Genomic DNA, 19,965 nt, shown 5'->3' on the forward strand with positions numbered 1-19,965 from the left:
GGTAGGACAGAGCCGATCCCTCTCTTTGCTACCCTGCACTGAGAACCAGTGAGGAGGGGGCTTCCAGCCTCCAGAGCAGCCCCCCATGGGGTAATCTCAAGGGTCCAAGTGAAGTGAGCGTGTATGTTTGCTCAGGTGATCAAGACAGAGTGTGTGTGTGTGTGTGGATAGAGGTGGAGAGGGTGAGTGAGAAACGGAGGAGAGAGACTTTTTAGTGTGAGGTTTTTCTTGGGGTGGGGTGTGGGGGGTGAGGAGAGAGAAACAGAGAAAAGAGAGAGAGCTTAAATGTACTCAATTGTGTTTGTCAGAGAGGATTTGAACAAATGAAAGCTCTTTCTTAATAAATAGAGGCACTTATAAAGGTTGAAATTAACAAATTGAGGTGAATGAAAGCATTATTAGATTGTCTTCTCCCAATCAACAAATTGAACAAACAATAATTCTTCCCATTCTCAGAAAACCAATGAAAGCCTCATCATACTGAGACACACCCTAAAACATTTTATTTAATCATATAACTAGGAAAAATAAATCAACACAAAACATTAGCCAAGCAATGTTTCATTTTGTTTGTCATAAGATAATGACAATCTGGCGGCAGTCATGACTCATGAGCTATAACAAAATGTTCCACAAGCACTGATGCTTACTGAGCGGCTTTGCATACTTCTAGTGGCCTTACCATTGTATGGTTTTTGTATGGCCTTTCCAACGAGTGAGGTGAGACAGGGCTTTGACCTTACAAATAGCAGCCTGAATCAACTCCTATTATGCTTGACAGCCCCATAGTCAGTGCTCTACAGCTGCATCTCACTGATTAAGTTTGAATTTTTAGTCATGCAAAAATTATGGCAACTTTTGGCAATTTTTTTTATGTAGTGTTAAGAGTTAATCTTCATATTATATTAGATATTTCATGGAAGGAGGGGCTGTCTCAGTCTATTTTGGGACAACTTGTCCAGTGTGTTTGGTTTCTATGGCAACCCAGACTACAAACACAGTAATGATTAGAGATTGGGTTTTTGCTGGGCTTTAGGTACACAAGGTGGCAATTCAAACGTGAACTTAAGACCTGTCTCAATGCATGAACATGAATTTCTTCTTCAAATAGCTCTTCAGTTGTCAAGCTAGTAAAGAATGGGCTGAAGCAGCAGAATTCCAAAGACATTTCTCGTCAAACGCTAAAAAGACGTCAGCTTATTATCTGAAGACATTTACTACAAATGTAGTAAACTTTTATAGATGCCATTGCTAATTTACATCTGACCTTTTGTAATGCTTGTGTGTCTGAGTTTGTGGAGCTGTAACTGGGAACCACCAAGTCACACACAAACTTTGAATAGGTCTGATAGGCCCTTTTGGCTGAAATGGCTGAAACGGAACATACATCTCTTTCCCTGTGTGCAAAAAACGAGGAGACATATCATTTAATTTACACTGTTTTAAACTGTGGCTTGTAAATTGTATTGGTAGTGTAACAAATGTTTGTTTGCAAAGGCAATGAACTTCGTCGAATAGGAGGTCCTGAAGGAAAGCATAGTATTTCAGTAGGCATTTCAGTAGGCATAGTATTTCAGTAACCACGTTTTTTGATTGAGGGTTCCTGTTCCTATTAAAACTGAATTTGTATTTAATTTTAATTTCTTGGATAAAAAATTATTTCTACACCTTATGCATTCATTTTGAATACATTTCACTGGTGACTGTATGCACTTTTGGATTCCTGTAGGCTATATTAACATATCTAGCACCCACCAACAGTTCCCCTGAAATAGAACATTGCATCTTCTACCTGGGTTTTTATTACTACGCCTTCCCCTAACCTGCATTTACACCCTCATGTGGCCCAGAGTTAAAGTCGGCTATTTAAAAAGTCGGACAACAGGGATGGATACATCAAAAGGTTTGAGCTCAGGAAGATGAAGGAATATAGGCATAATACATATTGTTATATTATTTTACAATAGTTGTACTTTAAATACACTTTCAGGTGTGGGAGGTGCCAGTGCGAATGTGACAAAAAATGATCTCCCGGCCTAATGAACCGTATGAAAAATATTTTACCAGGTTCCACTTTAATAACTATGTACAATGCTCTAATAGTTCCGCATCTGCATTTCGGTGTACTATTACGGGGTCTCAATCCGGCACGTCTGGTATATCTACAGAAACGAGCTATGAGGATCATCACCAAAAGCAAATATAATGAGCATACTGAGCCAATTTTCATACGGTTAAATCAATTAAAATGAGATGATATCTACATAATACAGTGCCTGAAATTCTACCACAAGTTCTTAAACAATAACCTCCCTGCTTATTTCCTGAACATGTTCACTCAAAATGCATCCTGTCATAACTATAACACAAGGCACCATCTTAGACTTTACACCCCTTTTTGCAGGACTGCTGCCTACAAACATTGTATCAGACATCATATTCCATATTTACTGACACACTTAGACACATGCATGACAAACTCACTACACATAGCCTTGAAGGATTAACCCGGTATTCAAAAGCCCACCTCATTTCCAAATATTCTGCCAGCTGTAAAACAGAACATTGCTATGTTTGCAACTAAGCTATTTTTATTTGTTTTATTTGTAATAATATTAATTTATTTTAATAGCAATTAACTACTCTGGGTGGATCCTATGATAGAGGCACAATATAGCCTTATAGGATTCTCCCGACAGCATCATATACTTTTCTATACACTCATCTAATTTCTTTGTTTATTTTATGTATTTAATTTATTGTTATTCCATCCGTAAAATTGTACTAATATTGTTGCTGTCAAATAAACAGTTCTGAGTTCTGAGTTCTCCGTGTTGTAGTAGCCTACAACAGCTGGGATAGCGTAGACTTGACATCAGATGGCGCCAAAGCTCAGCGTTTGAATCTTTATTTCTTGTTTTTTGTTCCAATGCGTTAACATTAACATGCCATAACAAACTAGATAGCATGCTAGTAACGTTGTGAAATAGTAACATCTTGTTTGGTGATCCTTTAACACGGTTGTTGAAACGGTTCCCCTGTCGCCACTGTAGGCTACAAGCATGCTGGACAGCGCACAAGCAATCCTAAATTTGCTTGCAGGAAACGGTCCTCGATAGAAGTGACTGAATTCATTTCCACCCAATCATATGGTACCAAGCTTCAAAGAAGGTGTGTACAGTGGCCGGAAGTTCTTTACTCACATGAAGGAGCTGTGGGATTATTGTTGACATTCTGATTTGCTGACTGCCCAACTAGCGGAATTAAAGCATATCTGACGAATTGTTTGGATTGTGTAAACTGCAAGTGAATGTAATGACTGTAACAGTGCTTTACTTTGTAACCAAGATATCACCACACTCTAATGTAAAGGTAAGATTCCATGATTGGTGAAGACCTTTAAAACAGAGTTGCATAGCTACGTAGCTAAATTATACCCGAAGCCCCCATTGCATGTTTTCACCAATTTAAGGTTGCGATTTGGCCTAAGGTAGTACTTAACATAATGTTTTGCTACGTGAGTGCTGTTAATACAAGAGGTGTCCATGTTTGGGGTCTTCAAAATGTTGCTCTAATCTTGTTGAATGTGAGACACAACCCCGCATAGAAACATGATGTTAACGTCAACCTAGCTAGTAATCCAGGTAACGTTGTCGGCTAACTGCTAGCAAGTTTACTAACAAGGCATCGAGTCACCCATTTTAAGTAAGTTGGCTAAAGCTATAAACTGTGTTGTGAAGCACGTAGGATGGGCATAACCTAAGGTCGGATAACTTGTCAACAGCTTCTCAAGATATTTAACTGTCTGTAGGTTATGAATGTTGTAATCATTGTAAGATTCCTGTAATGTTTGCATCGCTGTTTCTGACAGTTTACATAACGGTGTACTAAATTACTAGTACTGAGAAAGCATCTTGTGGACTAACGTTTGTAGACGCTGGCGTGAGCTGTGGTTCTAGATTGAAAGATTTACAGAAATGTTAATGTGGTTGTGAAATGTGATCGTTACCAATCATATGCATGTTCCTCCATGTTTAAGAAATGTCACAAGACAAACTGAGGCGTGACATGCAGTTTATACGTATGTCACGCGACGACCCAACAATTTCGGACTGACACAATAACCTAAAAAGTTATGAGACAATGGGAAAGCAGTGTCGTTGTGCGACGTAAAGTTATGGACAGTACCGTGCGCTTCATCGGAAAAGCACCTTTAGCCAGTTTGTAAGCACCGCCTGTGCTGGTAACTGCTGATGCTCTGTAGTGCGCGTCAGTTGTAATGGACTAGGTACTACCATGCTGAGGATGCTGTTGTGATTTTTATGTCTACTGGCCTCGTTATGTAATAGAGCCCGACCAATATAGGATTTATAAGACCGATACCGATTCCGATTTTTCAGCATTTAAAAAAAATCTGATATGGATATATCAGCCGAAATACATTTTTAACAGAAACACATAATGTAAGATTTTCTTCTACAATCAGCATGGCAATTTAAGAGTTCTGATCAAAGTGGGACATAATGTTGTTTTAAATAATTATTTGGTTGCCGAAATAAAGGCTCTCATCTGTACACAATCAATTATAAAAGGATAAGTAGCCTACAGGTAGGCCTATTGGTTTTTGTTGTTTGATAGTTATAACGATTAATTAATTATCTGTAACAACAACTACTTTCAATGTATCCACATCCAGTTTATCCCTTTCAATTCTATACAAGTTACAAGAATATATATTTAACCACCATTTGTTACCCTTTTTAAAAGCCATATGAAACTATGCAGTAACTTCCTTAGAGTAACCTGCTGTTGAAACGCAAGAAACTGATTTAAAACTAAGGGGCAAGGGGGTGTTTGAATTACCATATTTCCTGAAATAGTGTCTAGAGCCTTTAACTTACCTTCAAAAGGTAACAGCCTTTATTTCAGGCAGACTTTCATTAGAGGCAGGCCTTTATTCATATTTCCTTCTGTTACTGCATTACACTGTATGTCTCTATTTAACTAAGTTAAAGTAACACTATGGAGTTTCTGGAGCCGCCAGGTAGTGGGGCTACTTTCTGCTGGACTATTCAGTAACTTATTTGCTGTCTTGCTTTGTCTTGTTAACTTGCTTGATGTTTGACTGTGTTAGGAAAGTTGTTTGCAAGCTAGCCATAGTTGTAGCCATAGATGGCTAGGCATAGTTGTAGCCAAAGATGGCTAGCCATAGATGTCTTGCTAGCGGGTAAACTTAGCGACACCTGTTGAAATGAAGTTACTTTGTTTATGACAAACTAACAGAGTCCATAAAAAATAGATATGAGCAGGTTTACAATTTGGAAACATGTCCTTTCTTGCCATTGTCAAGTTTAATGTTGAGCTTGCCTTGCGCTTGTTCATTAAGGTTCTTTGTCCTCACCCGGGCACATGATGGCAGCACTCCGATCCCATCCGATTCTCTCCATGGGGTCTCCATGGGGGGTTAACTGCTCTATCTCAAAGCACATGGCAGTGACAAATCTAGATCTTGGCCGCGTCAGTTCAAATCAAATGCGGAATGTTTACATCTGCTACCGTTGATTATACAGTAAATACGTTGTGAAATGAAACAAAAACACACCACAGTTAAAGTTGTATTAGTATTGATTGATTCACATCGATATGAATGGATTACATGACTAACAACTGGTGGAAAAGTAATATGAAAATATTTGTTCACTGAATTAGGGCGTTCTGTCCCAAACAGTTGCGTTCCAGTTTCAAAGTTTCAGTTTCGGTTTCAGTATTTCAACGTGAATGAGAGGGAGCACAAGAACTGAGCGTCTAACAGCGATTATCATATCATAGACATATAGGCTATGATGCATGTATATGTCTGTGGGCGCGATCTCAAGCACGTGCTGTTGTTGTGCAATTTGAATCTAGATTCGAGAGACACATGCGCGCCCAGTCCAATTCCCAGCGGAATCGAATCGTGTATCCAGGGGTTTACATCGGAGTCCAGTCAGACTCAAGTCGGACACAATTAATCTAGATTTGGGGAGACACATGTGTCCAATCTCCAATTTAAATCGGACTGAAATCGTAAATTGGGCACATGTGTCCACACTGCAAAAAACCTGTATGAGCTTTGAGTCTGGGGATGAGTGTGAGGGAGGAGGCACTCCAATATTTAGAATTTTGAACACTTGGTGTCCTATCTGCATATTGCTCCTTTAAACATAAGGTAATGGTTTAGTTGGTCATTTGAACGTTTTATTGTTGTAATTTAATTTCTGTTGCAAACCTTTTTTTACTGGTTGATCGGTAATTGATTGATCAGTATTCAAATAATCAACTTGATTTTTTGCTACATTTTGTTGGCTTGATTTGCCAGCGCTGTTGTTACCGATGTTCCAAAGCCTGAAATCCTATGTTTATGATAGATCTCAATAAGCAGCTTACTCAACTCTGCATTCATTTCACAGAAGATAAAAAAATATTAGTCAGTCTTCAGTCTGTTATAGGGTATAACAGAAGAAGTCATTGCAACAATGTTTTTTTTTTTTTTTTTTTGCTCATAAGCCGCTCAGCAGGTTTTGACATCATGTGATTCAGTTCAGGAATAGAGAATTCGACTCTTTTCATGGCTGCCACTCAGATACTTATAAATAACTCGCATAATGTGGTAAACCTCCTAATATAAGAGTCCCAAGGCTTCAATCTCCTACCAAAACAACGACCAAGTAAAGACTGTGTTGGAAACACTATTGTTCCCTTAAGCCTGTTATGAAACCGAGGTTGATTTGTTTTGATTGATCTGATGAAGCTCTCTCAAGCATTGCTTTAGAGTAAACATCCATTTAAGTGTTTGCTGAGGGATTTCACACATTTGGGTTGTGTCCATCAGTTCTGTAAACAAATTGTTTTTGTTTGTGTGTGTGTGTGCCTATGTGCGTGTGCGTTTGTGGGTGCACAGGTGTAGCTGTGAGCGGGAATGAAATATGCTGCTGTCCTTGGGGATGCTGATGCTGTCCGCCACCCAGATCTACACCATCTTCACCGTTCAGCTTTTCGCCTTCCTCAACCTGCTCCCAGTGGAGGCAGACATCTCAGCGGTGAGTGCCTGAGCACGCTCCACTTCTGTGGGGAGACTGGGGAAGCTATCCTGGGTTACCACACATGCTTAAACAGTATATATAAAGACACTGCCACCACATTGAATACTCTGTGGCTGCTAAACTGTGGCTGTTAAACTGTGGCTTAACACCCAAGTGAGTCCAAACCAAAACGGCTTCTCATTCTGCAGCTTACTTTTACCATAAATATGGTTCAATACATTTGTTTGGGACATATTAAACATATAGCCTAACACCATACGTTTTCTGTGCTCTGTGTATTTTATCATTCATGTAAACAACTTGGAGGGCGAGCAACCCACATGGGTTAGCCACAGCTTCTCACCATGGTCTAAACCGGGCCCGTAGCTCTCCTTGAAGGATCATTGTAACAGTAAAGTCCTCGAGTAATAAGTTGGCCAAAACTTCCATCATTGTGTAGCGTCCTTTGGCCAATGATGAATTGTGTGCAAGACTAATAGGAAAAACCACTGAGATCGATTTCTCGTAACACATCTCAAACAGTTAATGGATGATCTGTCTTTCCCAGAAATCCATTGCTCGGTTTCAATTCTAGGACCTTATAGCCTTAGGGAAGTGAAAAACAGCTGTTTTTGCTGGCTTAAGCATTTAGGTTGTTCTAGGTTCTCAGCATAGATGCAGGGAATATGGCAGTACCTTTGTGTGGGCTGTGTTGGCTTAACAGGCTTAGCAACAAACAGAGAGGCAGCCTGTGACTTCCTCACATTGTCCAACAGCATTGGGACAATGTAAAAGTAAGCATAAGGACACTGCAGGTATGGTCTCTGTGTGGTTACTCATTACATGTAGACTATGTGTTGATGGCACTGTAGCTTTTTTCAATGTGGCTTCTCCTAAAATGGTGTCGAAGGGTTAGTCACTTTATAGTGGTATGATAGGAAGACAGGAAGTCTATAAAGTACAGCTCCAAAGCCACTATAGATTAACAACAGGGCTGATTTATTTTTGAAAGTATATAGAAATATTGTGAGTTAAGATAGTCAGTTAGTGCATGTCAGAGTAAAGGTAAAGACGAAGCATTAAGTATGTATGTCTGTAAGGCTCGGTTGTCTGAAGATGTCTGATTACTGGTTATCAATTCATCAAAAGTAGTTAGAGGTACACTGTGTTGATGCTTCTCTCTTGCTTCTCCTTTGTCTTGCAGTACTCTTTCGACAACAAGACAGAGAACTACGATGACCTTCCTGCGCGCTTCGGCTACCGACTGCCAAGTGAAGGACTAAAGGTTAGGAAGGAGTTATGAGAGTGGCGCCTGATCGTCCTCTTGTTTAGGAGGGCACCTCACACCACCCAACACCACACAGGACCTAATAAAACAGAAAACAGTGCAGTACCCAACCAAACTCAGTACAGTGCATAATGAAAAAGGTGTTGCACAAAAGGGCCCACTTCACTACTTTACACAACGCTTACTTTTCAGGTAGGGGTGGGAATCTCTTGGCACCTCACGATTCGATTCGAAATCGATTCAGAGGTCAACGATTCGATTTTAAATCGATTTTGTAATAAAAAAACACATCCATTTTATGTTGAAATGCAAGCTGCATCGATTATTGCATTGCTCATAGAAAGTCAAAATTGTGACAAGAAAAAGCTTTTTCTCTAATAAAGCAAATAGAGAAGGTAATTCATCTGTTGATTTTCTTTAATTATCAAACACAAAGTAGGAAGTGATTTTAGAGTCTGAGTTGCAAACTCAAATGATTCAATAGTCGAAATGCATCGATAATCGTTCTATCGGTTTCGAATTGATAATCGATAATCAATCGATAATTGCATTTCAACATAAAAAAAACGATTATCAATTCTAAACCGATAAAACGTTTATCAATCCATTTCGACTTTTAAAACATTCGAGTTTGCTACTCAGAGTCTTTGCTCCACTTCCTACTTTGTGTTTTATAATTAAAGAAAATCAACAGATGAATTACCTTCTCTATTTTTTATTAGAGAAAAAGCTTTTCCTTGTCAAAATTTTGACTTTCTATGAACAATCCAATAATCGATGCAGCTTGCATTTCAACATAAAATGGATGTGTAAAAAATCGATTATGAAGTTTTCTGAATCGAGAGACAATCGTTTTAGAGAGAATCGAGAAAAATCGAATAATCGATTTTTTTCCCCCACCCCTATTTTCAGGCCACATGGTATAATCACAAAAAAATATACAGTACTGTGCAAAAGTTTTAGGCAGGTGTGAAAAAATGCTGTAAACTAAGAATGCTTTCAAAAATGGAAGAGTTAACAGTTTATTTTCATCAATTCTTCATAAATTAACAAAATGCAGTGAAGGAACAGAAGAAAATTCTAAATTAAATCAATATTTGGTGTGACCACCCTTTGCCTTCAAAATAGCATCAATTCTTCCAGATACACTTGCGCAGTTTTTGAAGGAACACGGCTGGTAAATTGTTCCAAACATCTTAGAGAACTAACCACAGATCTTCTGTGGATGTAGGCTTCCTAAAATTCTTCTGTCTCTTCATGTAAACCCAGACAGACTCGATGATGTAGAGATTAGGGCTCCGTGGGGGTCATACCATCACTTGCAGGACTTTCTGTTCTTCTTTAAGCTAAAGATAGTTGTTAATGACATTGGCTGTATGTTTGGGGTTATGTTCCTGCTGCAGAATACATTTGGTGCCAATCATACGCCTCCCTGATGGTATTGCATGATGGATTAGTATCTGCCTGTATTTCTCAGCATTGAGGACACCATTCATCCTGACCAAATCTCCAACTCCACTTGCAGAAATGCAGCCCCAAACTGGAAAGGAACCTCTACCATGCTTCACTGTTGCCTGCAGACTCTCATTATTGTACCTCTCTCCAGCCTCCAGCGAACAAACTGCCTTCTTCTACAGCCAAATATTTCTAATTTTGACTCATCAGTCCAGAGCACCTTCTGCCATGTTTCTGCACCCTAGTTTCTATGTTTACGTGCTTAGTTCAGTCACTTGGCCTTGTTTCCTTGTCGGGGTAGAGCTTTTTGGCTGCAACTCTTCCATGAAGACCACTTCTGGCCAGACTTCCCCGGACAGTAAATGTCTGTACCTGGGTACCACTGGTTTCTGCCAGTTCTGAGCTGATGCCACTGCTTGAAATCTTCCGATTTCGAAGGTAAATAAGCTTGATGTGTTTTTCATCAGCTGCATTAAGTTTCCTTGGCTGAACACTGCGTCTACGATCCTCAACGTCTTCTTCAAAAGAGCTGGAACTGCACATTTTGAAACCCCTGTCTGCTTTGAAATCTTTGTCTGGGAGAGACCCTGCTGATGCAGTATAACTACGTTGTGTCTTGTTGCTGTGCTCAGTCTTACCATGTAAATGGATAAAAAATAAACATTTATTGTTTACATTTTTCAAAGCATTCTTAGTTCATAGCATTTTTTCACACCTGCCTAAAACTTTTGCACAGTACTGTATATATCAGACAACAAGTTCGTCAACCTGAATTCAAACACTCCACCCATCTAAAAGGCGTACACTGATGAACACAAGACCACACACTCTCACCACCACCACCACCACCACCAGCCCTCACTCACTGTGATGCCATGCCACACTGCACTGCATCCCCTCACCCCATGGCACACAAGGCGAGCAGGCCCCTTAAACAGGCTTTCAGGAAGCACAAAACAGATGCTCATAAAAATTTCACAACTCTTTTTTATAAGGTTATCAACCCTTATATGTCCCATTTCTGTGTTAAGTGGCTTGGTGGTGGCATTTTGAACAGGAAGTGTGCAGAGAAACTATGCTATTAGAGGGAAAGTACAGCAAGCCAGCAACGTATTTGTGGCTTTGGCTCGTATTTGGTGTTGTGCTTCTTTCAACATTGGCCAAAGTTCGTTCACTTATATCGCATCACACTTATGGCATTTACCTGGAGAGGGTACATTTTGTGTGATTGCTGACAGTGCTTGAAGGAGAGATGGAGATTTTTTTTTTATTAATCGCAACTACAGTTTCAGTGTGATCTGTGTGTATTTTTGGTGACTTGGCTGTGATGGCATAGAAAATAATCAGAACCATAAAATGAGTTTGAAAAGTTTGATGCTATCAGAACATGTCCTCTGGCCGAGTTCCAATTCCTAAGTTGGTAACTGTAGTACATCCACACACACTTTTTCACCCTGCAAGTGCGAACAACACCACGTGCTTGTACTGACCTTCTCCCTATAAAACCGTGAAAAAAACACTGGAGAAAACATGTTTGTGGAAATGTATCCCCCTTTAAATCTGCCTCTGAAATCTTGCACTTGCTGCACTTGCTGTTGTTGTATTTCCTTCTTGCCATTGGAGTTGGATAGATTCTGCCTGTTCAGAAGCATTTTCATTGTGAAATGGTAGAACAATATACATGTGTTTTTATTTGTTTGTTTTCTTGGGAAAGAAATGTTTTTGAAATACCCTTTAGTCAATCCGTGACACCCCCAGTCGTTCTCTGGCTGGCCATTCTTCATTCGCCCACATCATGCAACATGTGCAGAACTGAAGTCTCTGTGTTTGAGAGGCAAGCATTGTCCACTTCTAAGGCATGGCGTCATCGTCGACGTCCCCCCCCCCCCCCATCCCCTTGTCAGTTGCCCATGCCAAAACAGCCAGCCACACACCCCTGCCACAGACTGGAGCGGGCACAAAAGACACTTCTGTGACTGGCAGCCAAGTGTCTGCTGGGTGCCTTTCTCTTTTGGGTGTTTGGTCTTCCTATGTACAGTCAGTCTGGGGCGGGGTCCAAAAAAGCTTTGTTTACTCTATGTTTGTGAGTAGGGCATGTCATTTGATGCAATATAAATATATCTTGTACCCTAAATGTAGTGAAGATTTAGGGATAAAAGTGGGTGAAGACAAAATTCTGTGTGCATTGTGGGCACACAGAAGGCTCATGGCGAGGGCCAGTATGACAGCCAGCTAACATTTGGCTCTTAACAACGCTTTATTTTGTGTCTCTTTTGGAAGAACCCTCAAAATGGGGTGTCGCCAGAGTAACTGGTATAACTGGAATGCATTTCAGACACTCGATTACCCCCTTGGTGTTGGCAGGCGAAAGCTTAGCTTTGGAACACAATGACGACATGGCCCCAACTTTATCCATTCATGTTTCATTCTGCATGAAGTTGCAGCCTGAGCTCCGCCCTCCTAAGCCTCCACCACATCCTCAGTGGCAATGAATAGAAAATCAATTTTTTAATATGATCTTGTCAACCAATCCTTATCATCCAATTTGTTCTATTCCTGCGAGGAGGACCTTATCTTTTGGAAACATCAGCAGCCTAAGTTCTTCACTGGTCAAATGCTGTTCGCCCCAAACCACGTTTTGCTGATTTAAAAAATAGATGATTAATAGGATTTATCTCACCTCGTAGAGCCATAGCTTTTATAATAATCTTGTTTAGTTGAAGGCTATAACTTGTAGCATAGTTTATATAAGGAATGTGGTTTTTAAACCCAACCGTGCTAGCAACAGCATTTTTACTCCTTGTCACGTGGACGTTGTGTCATTGAAAATGAATGGCAGCTGGTCACTTTGTTTCTCTCCTGTGTCTTCCATGTAATTGTAGGTCATGAGTCTTGAATCTTCATGAAGCTTAATATATGTTTGGTCACTCTCTCTGGGAAGCTGTTTATCAGTTGAGACGATCTACTACGTTGATATCCTCCTTTACACTCAGCCTTCATTAATGCTTCATTTAGAGTTTTAAAACCCTTTCCAAAATGAGTCCCAAGGGTGAGGTGGTCAATGAGCCATGAAAAAAATCTGTGTTAGTATGCATGACTTTCCCCTTTAGCCTCTACCTGTTTGTTAATGAAGGCTTGTTAGATGGAAACCCACACCTGGTCCCCTCTGACTCCCTGGAGTAGGACACAGGTGTGGGGGAATGTCGTTAACCAGCAGAGCATCAACCCTGTCTTGAAGCTGAGAGGGCAAGACTTTGCGTCGGCATGGAACTGTTACCCCTACTGAACCCCATCTACTCGACAGTCTCCAGAGCTCAGCTCCATTCATTCGGCGTGTGTGTGTGTGTGTGTGTGTGTGTGTGTGTGTGTGTGTGTGTGTGTGTGTGTGTGTGTGTGTGTGTGTGTGTGTGTGTGTGTGTGTGTGTGTGTGTGTGTGTGTGTGTGTGTGTGTGTTGGGTCCTTCTGGCTCATCAGGCACACTCTTCCCTCTTGTCCCCACTTACCCTCTATGAATTTCCCTTTCTCCGTCTCTCTTGTCTCTCGCCCTCTCTCTCTGTCTCTTTAATTCTCTCTCTCTCTCTCTCTCTCTCTCTCTCTTACCCTCTGGGTTATGCATGGTGGACTGACCCAGAACCCACTCTCTCTCTCTCTAGTGAGCCTGTCTGTGTGTCTGGTTGGAAATTGACCTTATTCCCGTCTGCTGCCTGCACAAAAGACAAAAAAAAAAAAGAAAACAGACGAGAAAAACCTACATGGACTGTTTTTTGGGCAGGAAAGACCGTGATCCAAACCTCCAAATCTCCCATGATTCACCTTGAGCGGCCTGAACATCTTCTCAGTGCTCTCATTACAATAACAAGAGCCCCTCCCTTCTCTTTTCCTCCCTCGTCAGCACCATATAAGGGAGAGTCGCCAGGATCTGCGCTGAACTCAGTGCTCTCTGCTCCTCTGCCCTAAATCCCCACCGTGCTTCGGCTGAGCCTTCTGGGTAGAATTCATACAGTCTCTGGCCAACAGAAAGTTTCTCCAATTGTGCCAAAGAGCAAACGAGGGAGAGAGGAAGAGGGGTAGGGGCAGGTTTTGAAAGCAAGAGGGCAGCTGCTGCACTCGGTTCTCCTTTCCTCTCTGACCGAAAGCAGCCTCGGAGCTAAGCATGTGATTTCACGAGACTGTTGTGCTCCCCTCTCACTTCTGCTTGCAAAAGGAATGCAGATGTGGTCTACCGTTGAAGGTGATTGTTGAGAACTTTAGCATGCTTTCTGTCAGACGGCCACATATCCTGTGGATCAGAAAAGGCAATGGGCTTTATAAACAGAGTGATTCTTCCTCGTTCAGCCTGCTGTGTGTTGCACAGTCTGATAAGCAGTGGCAGCCAAAAGCCACAGAGCAGAGAGGAGCAGGGCAGAATGTGGTTGTTGAGAGGGAGAGGAAGTGGTTTGTCACTTCTTGACACACGCTGGCTGTTTGGGCCATGGGCCAGTGTTGGTTCTTACACTTAGCTTAGCTCGCTGTTAGCTCCTATCATCCTCCAAGGCTGTGAGGACTGTATGACTGACAGGTGGCGTTTCCCTGTTGACAGTTGTGTCTCACAGCTGAGTCTGTCAGACACACACACACACACACACTCACACTCACATACAAATACATCCACACACACACACACACACACTGTGTATGCATGCTCCATCTCGCTTGGAATGACTAGCTGTAAACTGTAGTTGATAGCGCACATTAATATGATTTATGAGTACGAGGAGAGCGACATCAACTCTCGTTCGCTCCTAACTGGGTGTTATTGCAGAAGTGATCTTGTTATAGCAGTCAGGAGCATCCAACCCATCTTTCGACCAGTCATAACATATCCTGTTCTGTAAAAAACACACTCCACTTAAGCCAGCCTGCACAGGAACTTCATTTCTGCATTCAACTTCACAACTGCATTTAAGGGCAGTGAGTGAAATAAATGTTTGTTTTTATTTATTTACAGTCTGCCTGCTGTGAGTCCCAGGAGTGTACCCCCAGTATTGTGTTTGTTCGGAGTGTACCCCCAGTGTTGTGTGTGTTTGGAGTGTACCCCCAGTGTTGTGTGTGTTTGGAGTGTACCCCCAGTGTTGTGTGTGTTTGGAGTGTACCCCCAGTGTTGTGTTTGTTTGGAGTGTACCCCCAGTGTTGTGTTTGTTTGGAGTGTACCCCCAGTGTTGTGTGTGTTCGGAGTGTACCCCCAGTGTTGTGTGTGTTTGGAGTGTACCCCCAGTGTTGTGTGTGTTTGGAGTGTACCCCCAGTGTTGTGTGTGTTTGGAGTGTACCCCCAGTGTTGTGTTTGTTTGGAGTGTACCCCCAGTGTTGTGTTTGTTTGGAGTGTACCCCCTGTGTTGTGTGTGTTTGGAGTGTACCCCCAGTGTTGTGTGTGTTTGGAGTGTACCCCCAGTGGTGTGTGTGTTTGGAGTGTACCCCCAGTGGTGTGTGTGTTTGTAGCTGAAATGTTTTTGTGGCCTAGTTTAAGGCTCTACCCCAGTCTTGGGCTGGCTACATGCCTCCATTTTAATCATGGTCCAATAACCCACTATGTTATTCTGATACAGCCCGCTCTTTTCAGGAATATACAACCCACTTCTGCAGTGTCAGGTTATTTTTTTCCTGTGGTTCGGTGTTCCTTCCATTTTTCTATTTCTATTTTTAGTTGCATTTAAAATTCCTGCCAACTGGCTTTATTGAAACATCTTTCTTTAAAAAAAAGAAGAATCTTCAGATTTCTTCTGTGGTTTTAGTTTTTAAGTTCTCAGATGATTCACTGGAGGTGCTAATCAGTCCTCTAATCTTTTAAAATTGAAGAAGGAGAGGCAGTGGGCTGCAGCGTGTGTGTGTGTCTGTGTGTGTGTGCGTGTGTGTCTGTGTGTGTGTGTCTGTGTGTGTGTGTGTGTGTGTCTGTGTGTGTGTGTGTGTGTGTGTGTGTGTGTGTGTGTCCCAGTTCTGTCTCCGTGGATGTTTCATCCTTCAGATATCATGTGCTGCCTGCCTGCAAGCTGTCTGTTTTCATGGCCATGTGTCTCTGTGTGAGAAGGAAAGCTCTATCATGTGATAGACCCATTCATCCTAAAACACTTACAGTCCCCTCATGCTCATCAAGCACACGTCAGCACTCTTCTACAAAAATGCTTCTCCTGTCCCTTCTTGCTTTATCATGGCAGGCCCGCTGTGAAGGATTGCGGGTTGGAAGGACCGTTTGGGAAAGCGAGACGGCCATGACGATGGCTTGGGCGGGATGGAAAATCCAACAAAGCAGAAGGGTTTAGCCCAGCCCAGCCCAGCCTAGTCAGCTGCAGCCCAGTGAATCATTTATGACTGAGCGGGAATGGGAACATATCCCAGTATCCCCGCCTGCTTTTCTCTTTTTTTTTTTTTTTTTTTCAAACTGTCAGTGAATGAGCCGTTCAACAACAGGCTGCTGGTGAAATTGAAAGATAGCATAGTCCAGATCCCAGCACTGGCTGCACGGCGTATAGAAATGAAGAGATCTTACTTGCGTTTATGCCTCAAAGGAAAAGCGAGACAAGATGGCTCTTTTCTTTCATGTCCCTTTTGTTTTCCAGCAGATGTTTTTCAGCTGTGATTCCTTTGTTTTGTGTGAAGAGGTGGCGCTCCACCACCAGAGGGCACTGCTGCAGCTTCAGTGTGGCTGTGGTGTGCGGGCCCTGGCCTGCAGTGAGCAGGGAGGCTGACGTAAGATCACAGGTCCTTCTCTATCCTGTAAACAATCCAGGGTGAGGGATCACCTCAAAGAGGTGAAAGAGTACAAAAAGTAGTCCTTTCCATTTCTTACAGGACTCCTCACTTATGCTCAACGTTGTGTTTTCCCATAATCCCTTTCCTCAAAATGCTCCCATGAGCCATGAGCAGGGTCGTCCAGCTGGATCTCGAAGACAAAACCGTGCACACAGATAGATATGTGAAGAGGGAAAAGGAGAGGGAGAGAGAAAAAAAAAAAAAAGAGGTCTCTGTTGCTGAGGTCACCACAGAAGCATGAGGAGCGCGTTCTCTAGACTCCAGAGCTCTGCGGAGCACGCGGACGCTTTCCAGGTCTGCTTTAGAGGCGCAGGAGGGAGGAGGAGGCTGGGTGTTGGTGGCGGCGGAGTCCATTTATAGCAGCTGAGACTCCAGGAGCAGGGAGCGCATCAGTTCAAGCCCTGGAGTGTCTGGAAAATCCCAGAATAATTGTCACTCTCCAGCCTCCTCTCTCTCTCTTTCCCTTTTCTCTGTCTCTCTCTCTCACACCCTCCTTCTCCCCACTCTTCCTCCCTCCCTCCCACCCTCCCTTTTTTTACCATCTCATTCTCTTTTGCCTCTCTCCCCTTTTACCCATTTCCGTCAACCTCTCCCTCAGTCTCGCTCTCCTTCTGTATTTCACTCCATGTGAGCCATGTGTGTGTAGCACTGCACTGTGTGGCAGTTCATTTCACAGCCAAAATAGCTCGTCTGTGCATTGCATACTGAGCGACTCCGCGCATATGGACCAAACCTTCAGCCTCCATCCGAGCGAGTTATTTTGATTGGTAATGTGTGGGCCATAGAGAGGGAGCCAGATGGCTTCCAGAGGCAGCTGTGTCCTCTGGCAGACTGCGAGTCGAGAAGCTCGATGTGTGGATCCAGGTCTCTGGAGCGGAGCCGCGGCATGGCCGGTAGCAGAGGGCTGAGAGCAGTCTCACCATGCGGCCAGACAGGCCTGGTCCTGCCCCCTCTCCCACACACCCTCTCACAGAGTAGCACAGTGCTGCTCAACTCAATTAGCCAGGAGAGAAAGAGGCACTATAAGAAATAGATGCTGAGGGGGACAGGAATGAAACCAGAGAGATAGAGCGCTGAAGTGACACAAAGAGGAGCTCTCCCCTGTTTCATTGTGTCACAGACTTGTTTTAATTACATAGGGATTGTGTGTGAGGCTGGCTTGAATGAGCCTGTGTTGTGTACCGGTAAGAAAGGCTGCAGGTAGTCGTTGCTAAATTAAAATGCACTGACTTCCGTCTTTGTTCGATAGTTGATTTGTGTAAAATATGCCCCACACACCACCACTGCCTTCAGCCCATCCCTTATTTCATTTGTTTAACCCTTATTTCACAAGAAAACATTACAATTTATTTCTCAGATATGACAAAACCCTGCATGAACCCAAGTTATTTCCCACAGTACATGTTTATGTGTTTTAATTAAGTATGTGTGAAAGTTTGTGGAACTCCACAGAAAGACAAAGTACAGTTTGGTGTTTTTTCAGGAGGAAAAGGTGCCTGAATTGATTATTTCTCAGAAAAACATAATTTTCTCTCACATTTTGTTTCCCTGTTCTGGGCTTGTGTTTATATCCGTGTTCAACATGAGGAATGACAGGTAGAAATGCTGCCAAGACCTGATCTGGTTTGATCTCTCTGCTTTTGCCAAACCCTGTTGCTCTGATAGCATTATGATGAATTGACATTTATGTAAAGGCCAAATGTTTATAATCACAGTTAGCCTCACAGATTATTTTTCCATCCTCTGTTTTAGCTTGACCAAGTTACAGTTTTATGTTTGAATTAAGTGTCCGCTTTTGGAGTGAGGGTTGTGATTAGTCGGTTGACCCAGTGGTCTGTCTCCTCAGGGCTATCTGATTGGGGCGCGGCCGGAGAATGCGTGCGAGCCAATTGAGCCGCCACCGCCGCGGGACAACCTGACCGGAGCCTTCATCGTCCTCATCAAGCGCTTCGACTGCAACTTCGACATCAAGGTAACAGTTGTGTCATGGAGCTGCCAGTTTGTCTCTTTCAGACCCACACTCACCATACTCATGATTGAAAAAAGTGTATTAAAGAAGTGTGCTCTTATATAAATTCATACACAAACATACACTCACATATACGCACATAAACACAAGCCCTCACACAAAAACACTGAGGTTGTCTACACAACGTTGTACACATTTACAGGAAGGCAGTCCGGAACCAAGCCCCCGGTTTGATGTGGGACGACCACACACACACACACACACACACACACACACACTTCCTTCTCTCGTTTTACTGAAGCATTCCTCTGCACTGAATCCTTTTTTGATGTGTGGACTGAAACGCAGCCAGACAGAGTGAGTGAGTGGGTGAGCAAGCGAGCGAGTGAGGGGGTACAGTTTGGCCTCAGCAGCATGTGAAGCCGTAAGCGAACACCACGCTTACCTCCTCGCCTTTAAGCGTCTCTGGAGGGTGGGGTGGTTGGCGGGGGGATGGGGTGACCACTGTGTGTCGAGCGGCTGCACTCTCTCGAGGGAGGACGTGCTAAGGTTTCACTCCTATAGCGCCTCAGCCGGGTGTGCGGGGTGAGCGTCTCCACCGATAGAAAATGGTGGCTAGGAGGCACGCCATCCCCATCTTGTGTTTCAAAGGGGGAAACGGGCCAGTTTCATATGCTCACCAGTGACTGTGTGTGTGTGTGTGTGTGTGTGTGTGTGTGTGTGTGTGTGTGAAGGGGAAAGTGTGACATCTCAGGTTCTTGAGTTTGTGTTCTCCTAATAAGTCTCTGTGGTGAGGCAAAGCACACTTGATCTGTGCCATTACTCTACCATGAAGTATGGTCCTGTTCAACAGGGAGGGGTGCACAAAGAAGTGTGTGTGTGTGTGTGTGTGTGTGTGTGTGTGTGTGTGTGTCTGTGTCTGGGTGTGCATATCTACCCATGTGAGGATTTTTGAATCTGTTATCTAGGATGCATATATCTGCCCAGGCGAGGGTGTTTCTGCATCTGTCTGCCAAATAAACTGTGTGTTTATGTCTGTGTGTCTGTGGGTGCATTTGTGTGTGTGTATCTGTATGTGCGAGACTCTGGCGGACCAGTAGCCGGCGTGTGAGTCAGTCAGTCAGTCAGTCAGTCAGTCAGAGTGAGTGAGAGACCAGGTGGCCCCCTCGTCCTCTCATGCCTTATAAGGCAGCGGTGCATCACAGAGGTGTTCCCTGCGCTGGGCTGAAACCGGAGTCTCCCAGCACCGCAGCGCACTGCAGCGCACCACCCAGCACTGACCCCAGAGAGTCTCTTCCATGCTCACGGAGGCACTGCCAGCCGGCTGGTCCAGAGCCTGTTAGTCACACCAGTCTCCGTTAAATCACTCATCGGCTTTCTTACGGCTAATTAAGAGAGAGTGTGAATTA

The 19,965-nt window shown here is 43.1% G+C and overlaps 1 protein-coding gene across 1 annotated transcript in view; it reads left to right on the top strand.

Moving 5' to 3' along the window:
- Positions 1-3,220: 3,220 nt before the first annotated feature.
- rnf13 (ring finger protein 13) overlaps positions 3,221-19,965 on the top strand; it is a 39,713-nt gene continuing 22,968 nt past the window's right edge. Inside the window, exons 1-4 of the mRNA XM_080860446.1 lie at positions 3,221-3,372; positions 6,941-7,079; positions 8,266-8,346; positions 18,434-18,559. Coding sequence (XP_080716572.1) covers positions 6,966-7,079; positions 8,266-8,346; positions 18,434-18,559 — 321 coding nt within the window. The 5' untranslated portion in view covers positions 3,221-3,372; positions 6,941-6,965. The remainder of the gene's footprint in view (positions 3,373-6,940; positions 7,080-8,265; positions 8,347-18,433; positions 18,560-19,965) is intronic.

The sequence above is a fragment of the Sprattus sprattus genome (assembly GCF_963457725.1).
Source record: "Sprattus sprattus genome assembly, chromosome: 2".
In the NCBI taxonomy this organism is placed as follows: Eukaryota; Metazoa; Chordata; class Actinopteri; order Clupeiformes; family Clupeidae; genus Sprattus; species Sprattus sprattus.